At 39.2% G+C, this 8,729-nt stretch overlaps 1 protein-coding gene across 1 annotated transcript; it reads right to left on the bottom strand.

Moving 5' to 3' along the window:
• Positions 1–430: 430 nt before the first annotated feature.
• Positions 431–8,388, bottom strand: LOC134791298 (phenoloxidase-activating enzyme-like). The gene is made up of 6 exons (XM_063762307.1): positions 8,199–8,388; positions 6,251–6,408; positions 3,435–4,023; positions 2,795–2,963; positions 2,222–2,418; positions 431–965 (listed from the first exon to the last, which is right to left on the bottom strand). Exons 1-6 carry the CDS (start codon positions 8,263–8,265, stop codon positions 574–576), a joined length of 1,572 nt encoding a protein of 523 aa, XP_063618377.1. The 5' UTR covers positions 8,266–8,388; the 3' UTR covers positions 431–573.
• Between the last annotated feature and the right edge of the window lie 341 nt (positions 8,389–8,729).

The raw sequence follows: 8,729 nt of genomic DNA, 5'->3' as shown, positions 1-8,729 counted from the left end.
TTAAAAGTTCTTTTGACCAGTTCACACTTTTGACTGCGACATATACATTGTTTTTCTATTCACCCCGGTTAAGCTATTAAAATATACAATACTATAAATATATAATCCAATCTAAATAGTTATGAACATTAGTAAACAACGACGGCACCTGCGAGCCGTAAGGCGAGTACTTCACCAGTACGAAGTAGGTACTTTCCTCTGTGCAACATCATGAGAGGCCCACCGTAGCGCCCCTTTGCACGTGTCCTCTCCAGTGTGTCCCGCCGCGGCGAATCTGATGCGAATATATAGACAAAATATATGGCGGCGTGTCGGGTGCGGATTAGTACCTCTTGCATATTCCTTTATTAACTACATAGGTATTATATTTACTTATTTTTTATATTTAACGCTAAATGATATTTCTGAGATAAAAAACAAAAGACAAAAATACTGTAGTGTGTTCTTTAATAAACAAAATACTTATGGACTAACTAAAGTTTACATAACTAGTTCAGCATCATATCAGAATATCGTTTTTTCTATTGACCGCAGTTAAGCTGTTAAAATATCAAATATATACTTGTTAATTGTCTAATTCCGGATGTTAGCCCTAATCCAATCCAAATAGTTAAAAACATTAGTATAGAGCGAAGGCACTTGTGAGCCGCAAGGTGAGTCCGCCCTCTTCCCGCTCACGATCCCTGCGACGAAGTACTTCCCTCTGTGCAACATCATGAGAGGCCCACCCGAGTCCCCCTTACACGTGTCCTCCCCCGTGTGCCCCGCCGCGCAAAGATGGCGGCGCGTCAGGTGCGGATAGTGCCTTTTACACTCTCCTTGAGGCACTAGGTTGACTACGGTGGATTGCTTGACGTCGGATCGGTAGCGGCCGTTCCGGCCCCAGCCGGCCACGGAGAGGGGGAGGTTGGAGAAGTCGGGGCTGTCAACATTGATTAGAGGCAGGCAGATTGGACGAATGTAATCTGAAAATGGGGAGTTAAATACTTTACAAATGGCTACGTAATCGGGTACATTTAAATAGTTGGATTTTTTTGTGCGTTCTTGAGACGTTTTGATGAGATGTTTCGTTTGTGCCTAGTTCAATATGGTAGTCTTGGAGTCAACAATATTTTTTTGACTATTTAAGCGTGGTATGCCTTGATTCTTAATTCGAATTTATATCGAGTCACATTATACATACATGAGAACAATATCAAATCTATTTCGCTTAAAATAAAATCACATCGAAAATACCAGGAACAAATTATTTTGTGCAGATTGGAGAGATTTACTGTGCAATATGTACAGTGGTAAAATAAAACCATGAATACAAACTGCATCCGAAATATAAATAAAATAATTACTTTTGCTAATGATTAACATAAAACTTATTATGTTTAAATCTAATAAATTGTATTATAAACAAAAACACTAAATTTACCAGCATATTTTTATTACACGGCTTGTTAATTAATGTTTTACAAAACTGGTTATACCAAACCGCTGACCGCAAATGAGGATTCTGTTACTTGGTCAGGAATCAAGTTGGTGCAACAAACAACCAAACAGAATTAGTAATCCAATCGCTTAACGAGTGCACGGCTAGCACATTTTGCCGCGATATACACAAGATGCACGGGCATTTTGATATATAAATAAAGGCCAGTCCATGAGTCCAGGCCAGACGGGACAGTTTTTCATTCAATCTGATTAAATTATCAAATTTAATTAATTGGTGTGGACGCAATTTAAATGAAATTGAAGGACATTGGCCCGCCAATTCCCCTATAAAATTGTCTAGGTACCTTATGGACGCTAAATGAGGTTGCCGTAAAAAAATATGTTCAAATTGTCAATTTGTCCATCCCATCTGGACTGGCCACAAACTGGACTGGGAAGTCACAAAAGTCGCCGCAAAATGTGCTACAGATGGCGTGCATAATTACGTATTTTCCATCGTATTTTCACAGAAACGTACGAACGCGTCTTGATAATTCAGTCAGTCTCAGTACAATAAGTACTGAGGTTGATAAATACGAACGTTTCCGAGAAAATACGATGGCAAACAATTTTGCACTACATCTTTAACATGACAAATACGAACGTTTCCGAGAAAATACGATGGAAAACAATAATTATGCACTACATCTATTATGTAGCCGTGTAGAATTGTAGATGAGACAGTCATTATCTTCTATATATACTACCCCCGATAATGACTTAAGTATGTTCTTATTACCTGTGTATGGCGCAGTTCCTCTTAGCCGTATCAAGGCTATGTCGTTCTGCAACCTCGTGTCATCGTACTGAGGGTGTAGCACTACGTCTTCAGCTCGCATGGCAATGTTCTCGATGCACCTCCGACCTTCGCCAGGGCTGATCATGCAGTCGCGAGGGAACGTGCGTTTGTCGTATTCCGCTAGGTATATTTCGACACTGAGAAAGCAACGAATTGATTACAGACTGATTAAAAAAAAATCTACTTAACTAGGGTATCGTTCTGAATCCAAACTGTACCTACCTTTAGATAAACTCTAGAAGTTTTTAAATGACCAGCCCTATTCAGAATGGGCTGGTCATATAGCATGAAAGACCGATATGTGGAGTAAACAACTACATACTCGAGTGGCGACCATGGGGGGAGGAGCGTCCCCAAAGTAGACCCCAGATGCATTGGGAAGACGACATCAAAAGGACTGTGGGGAAGTGGCTCCAGGTCGCATAGAACTGTGACGAGTGGCGTAAAATACAAGAGGCCTACACCCAAAGGTAAAGGCTAAAGAGAGAGAGATAGTATTTAAATTTAACTTACTCAGACAATCGGGAGGTTTCGTCGAATAAACAGTGAGCGGCAGTTAGTACGTAGCGTGCGCTGATTAATGAACCGCCGCAGCTGAACTCCGCTGTCGTTCTTCCGTTTGTGAATTTTGAATTGAGTAACACCGTCCACGGGAATTGGTCGATCTCAGTTGTCTTTCCACCTAGGACGGTTAGAGTTATTTAGAGCTATCTATAATTATTAATATCATTTGTATGTACCTATATATTGTACTAGCTTTACCCGCGATTTAGTTCGCGTAAAATTGGAATATGAATGAAGTTTGTCATTACACTTACGACCTACCGTACCTACATTGCCACTGTAAAGTGGATGCAAACATAGAAACGATATGATTGATGACGACGATGCAATTTGATAGGTAAATCCTAAGCTGCACAGTCAGCAGCAGAAGTTGCTAAGCGGGCGAGGTGTTCAAAATGATCTTGACGCGACTTTATTGTTAAGAGAATAAGAGCATGTCAAGCTAATTTTGAACACCTCACCCGCTTAGCAACTTCTGCTGCTGACTGTACACCACCGTAGTTACTAAACTGCATTAACTTTTCTGAACAAAGTTTTTAAGCCAGCACTGTCTGTCTGCAGTCACTATAAGAATGTAGCCTTAACTTACCTATGATCCTGTCAGCATCAGAAACATCCCGTCCGCAGCAGCCCTTATTCGGCTCTGGCGGGAAACTTGTCAAAGCCGAACATTGCCCATTTCCACCCGAGCTTTGTCCGGATCCACGGGAATTTTGCCCGAATCCACCAGAATTTTGTCCGAATCCACCCGTATTCTGCCCGAATCCACCCGAACTTTGTCCGAATCCACCCGAACTCTGGCCGGATCCACCTGTGCGCCCACTCGGCCCTCTCTGACTCGGTTGCGTCCTCGGCTTGCCCATAAAATAAGGGTTTTGAAACGGATTACTACCAAACATACTTTGCATAGGCCTGTTCGGTCTGTTAAAAAAACTTGTATCAAACGGATTTTGCTGCCAAAACGGCATGCGTTGACTGTCGTATTCTTTCTCATTATCATTTTGTTGGTCTTGATTCATCCATACATTCTCGGTCTGTCTTTGCCTATCATATTCGACGGGGTTTGGCGTTGAATCGTATTTGTCAACAGATCTTGGATGTTTTGTACTGATTTGCGGAGCATGGCTTTCTGTTCTTCGGTTAGCGAAGTTAGCGGTGTTCGTGTGAGGGCAGCATATCTGTGAAAGTGTGTATTAGAGATTTAAGATTGAAGTTACCGTCAAACGGGGTGAATAGGGATGGCTGGGGTGAATAGGGACAAACTGAAATTGTGATCTATCTGACAGTTTCTTATAAAATACCCACACAATGTATCACTCGATAGTTAGATGTTGTATGATACAATTTGTATGGGTAGTTATTAAGAAATTGTCAAGTAAATCACATCTTATGTTTTGTCCCTATTCACCCCAGCCATCCCTATTCACCCCGGTTGACGGTATTCATGTTTATAATATAAACTCGAGCTTAATTCCCAAACAGAATTGGAATTCCCTACTTGTGAAGGGAACTGGTAATTATGTGGCGACGACGGCAATTTATCATGCGCCGACCTACATGACGTCACGCTGATTAATCGGCGCGATGGATAAAATTGCAATTTTAATGACAAACATGCATCACGAGAAAAATAAATATAACCTCAATTTATTTTATGGAATTGCTCATAAAATCATGTTCGTGTGAAAGGTGTCGTGTTTCGGAGGTTCTGGGGAAAACTGCCGAATCCGACACAAGAGCAGCCGATGCAACGGAGCCACGCCGTTTTGTCGACTAAATAGTGTTTAGTTTTAAGTTTATAAAATATTCGTTTTAAAAATAATATTTCGGGCATCAAAGACCGAAATCGAGGCCCGAACAGAGAACCTGAGACAGAGGCTAAGTATTTTATGCAACCATTAGAATCGACCGTCCTAGTAGTTTCGCTATATTTGTCCTTCTGTCTGTTCCTCTCCGGCTTAGCACAGTTAATATTATTTATTTACTTATTATAATTTTACACTTGTTAAGAGGACCTCGTAGATTTTTTAATTAATCGGCGCGATGGATAAAATTGCAATTTTAATGATGTTCCTTTCAATGGAAACGAGTTCATAAGGATTAATTTTAACCAACTTTTTAAATAAATATGAAAGAATTATTGATTGAATCAGTTCAATATAAAGCCATGAGCTGTTTTACAATTTACACTAGGGTTTCAGCCGGCGTATTATGGATGGCTTTATCCATCTTTATCCACGTGATAAAACAACTGTCACTTTTTAACACCGTGGGTTAGAAAAGTGACGGACACCGTTTTATCACGCTGTCACGTAGACAAGAATGACCATCATATCCGTACAGGACCAGAACGAATAAAACGCTTAAATGCTAAAAATAATCGCTAATTACAAGCATAAATATGTCAGCACAACGTGAAATATTATGTTATTGTCGGTCCCTGTACTCTATTTTAACGTAAATATTTATTACATTTGTGTCATGATAATAAATATTGTTGCCACATATTTGTCGGCTAGTGTAAATAATTGCGGTAATTATTACAAAATTATAGGGCTATACTCTAGAAAATATAACTATATTTCTGCATACATAATTGGAATATTTTCAATGTTTAATGCATAATATGAATATGGAGGTTATCCGAAGATTGCCTTGATATAGGTATTATGGTTTACTTATGCATAATATATTTTTATGCAAGAATATTATTCTTAAACTGAAATAAATGTCATATACTAAGGTGACCAAGGCCTCCAGTGCCTCAGGCTGGAATCGAACCAGCGTCCTCTGCTCTGCGGCAGGTGCGATAGCAGAGGTTGAAGTTTGAAGTTTATAATTTATATAGTAGTGTTTCTACTTGAAATAAAAACAAATTAAAATATTTTCTGAAAAAAATTTAATTTGTTCTAATACTTCTGATAATATTATTTTTGCATAAAAAGAGTGCTGGAGGCCGATTTTTGAATTCCGATCGCTCGATTTCGGCACTCGAAGATCCGTGGAAAACGGAGAAATGCAATTTTTTTTAAATGCGAGCGATGGAAATTCGGAATCGAGTGGTATTGACCACTCGTTTTCAATTCTATTAGTAGAATTTAAATGCTTAGGGGCTATTCATAAATGACGTCATTTAAAATTAGGGGGGGGGGGTCTGGACATCGGATGATGGTAGCATGACGTAGGAGGAAACGGGGTCATTCGACGCATGATTTTTGGATGATTTTAGGGGGGGGGGGGTCAAAAATCGTCAAAAAACGATGACGTAATTTATGGACAGCCCCCGTAGTGGAGACATTATTGAACGAAATACACGAAATCGAGCGGTCGAAATTCAAAAATCTGCCCCCTTGGTCGCCTAGCGAGAAGCGTACGACTTTCGATTTTTTTGTAATAAAAACTTACATAGGCTCCTTGGGTGTAAGGAGTTATCCCGAAGTCGACTTCGGTATCCAGCTTGGGAAGGGTGCAAGCGAAGTCAGCCGTCCACCGCTTTTGTTCTGCCTTGGTCAGGTTCCCGAATACCAGGCAGTCTTTGATGGGGACGCATTTTATGCAAATTTCTGAAAAAATATAATAATTATGAAAATCTAGGTGTAATTTAATAATAATCGTTACGAAATCGTATTTTTTTTTTTTTTTTTTTTTATGTTATAGTCAGCAAGCGAGCAGACGAGCCGCCTGATGGGAAGCGGTCATCGTCGCCCATGGACATAAGCAACATCACAGGAGCCACTTAAGCGTTGCCGACCCTTGAGAACCCTAAATACCCGCTTCTTGAAGAATCCCATGTCGTAGCGCAAAGGAAATACCTCAGGAGGCAAGTCATTCCACATTCTGCACGTTCTGGGAAGAAACGAGCGAGATGCCCGCTTATTCTTGGTGTGCCATGTATCTAAGAAGTGGGGATGAACTTTGCTCCTTTGGCGGGAGGTGCGGTGATAGAAACGAGACGATGGCACCAAATCAAAAAGTTCTTCCGAGCACTCCCCATTGTACAGACGGTAGAACATGCAAAGAGAGCCAACGTCTCTCCGAAGGCTAAGATACTCCTAATAAGGTCTAGTTTTCCTTCTGGCATGGAAGATCAGATGGTAGTTACTTTCGTATACTTACCTAAACCAGGCCTATGGAACTATCCGCGCGAGCTCGGATTTATACCTACGAATCTGCTACCGTTCACGGTAGAAAAGCAAGCCAGTTGGTTGCCACACGCGTTCACACACACACGTCACCGCGCGCCGCACTGTCAATTTTTACGATAGGTACCTACAAGCTACGTAGTTACTATTGAATTTCTTTAATTAAACATGTAATGTTTATTACGACAAATGTATATGAATATTTGAAATAGGTAGCAAATTTTTAATTTATGTTTATTTTAACGACAGTAAGTTAACTTTACATACATCGGAAAGTACTTACTCTTTTATGCTCTGATTAACTTATAATTAATTACCTGTATTCATGGGTTCTCTATGATTTTTCTTTATTGTGTAACATTAATCTCTGTCTGGTTTCAAATTAGGTCTAGTTTAGTTTAATCCAGATGGCAGACGCTTCCGTAAAAACTAGTGCCTACGCCAATTCTCGGGATTAGTTGCCAAGCGGACCCCAGGCTCCCATGAGCTGTGGCAGAATGCCGGGATAACGCGAGGAAGATGATAGAATTAAAATAACTACTATACTTAATTTAATTTAAAATCAGTTTAAACTTCGCAATACTCTTCATTCTGACCTACCTGTTACTATCCGGATGGTACCTACCTTTATTTCTGTTTAAACTAGTTCCCCAAATGTTTGTCACAACTACCACAGTCCAGTCCACGTGTCTACAGGATTACCAACGGCCCATCAGCGCGGATTTACCCCAGTTAGAAAAGTTTTAACTCTTAAGCCAATTACTGGTTCGAGGGCCCAAACGAACGGTATTTTATGAAACGTCGACTAAATGCTGAGTTCATTTTTCGGTGCGTATGAATGGAAATTATAAAATAAGGCGATATATATAAATATATATCATCAGGCAATTCAGGCGATATATCAAAATGATGAGTGATGACTAACAATTTTATCTATAAGTAAGTAATTAAAATTTCAATAATCGACACATTTCTACCAAGCATCACAAGAATTATGTCGTCATGCAAAATAATCAATAAAAAAAGTATTCAAATCGGTTCGTCTGTTCGTCCTATAAAGCCACAGACAGGCCTACCTACAAATATCATCATATATATATTTTTTGTATGTTTCATCTCGTCATGCATATTTCTTAAAAATCTTAGAAACCATGTATTTCCTTCAAAGTATATTAAGGTCCTTGCAAACAATTTATAACAATCCTTCCTACCTTTTGTTATTAGCGCCACACTAAAACCAGCCACACACACAAAACACAATAATAATCTTAGTATCATTATCACTTCACACACAAAATACAGTTTTTCTCGAATAAAAAACAAACTGCTACGCTGACAGTTATATTCGAAAAATAAAAAACAAATGCAACGCGGCGACTCGCTGACATCTATAACATGTAGTGATTAAGAATTAATGAACTCAGTTTTAATGATGTCTGTGGGTATTTGTCATTTAATTACTTCCCTTTCTGCGGGTGCAAAAGGACAGATTTATATGAATAACCAACGGCGCTTACGACGTTTTTTAATAGTAAAATCACGGTAGTTAACAACCATTAGGGCATTTATCGATTGCTCCAATGTTTGATGAATTATCTGTGGTTTTACATTGTTCATTGTAATTAGGAATATAGAAAAAATTAAGTGTTTTCTAGGTTGTGTGATTATTAGTAATGTTTGGAAATATACTAGGCTATTACTTTCGAAGGGCTAATTTTATTAACTTATAAATTGGTTAAACG

The sequence above is a fragment of the Cydia splendana genome, chromosome 6, assembly GCF_910591565.1.
Source record: "Cydia splendana chromosome 6, ilCydSple1.2, whole genome shotgun sequence".
Classification (NCBI taxonomy): domain Eukaryota; kingdom Metazoa; phylum Arthropoda; class Insecta; order Lepidoptera; family Tortricidae; genus Cydia; species Cydia splendana.
Note: the sequence above shows the minus strand (reverse complement) of the source record. Positions and strands in the feature narration are given on the sequence as shown.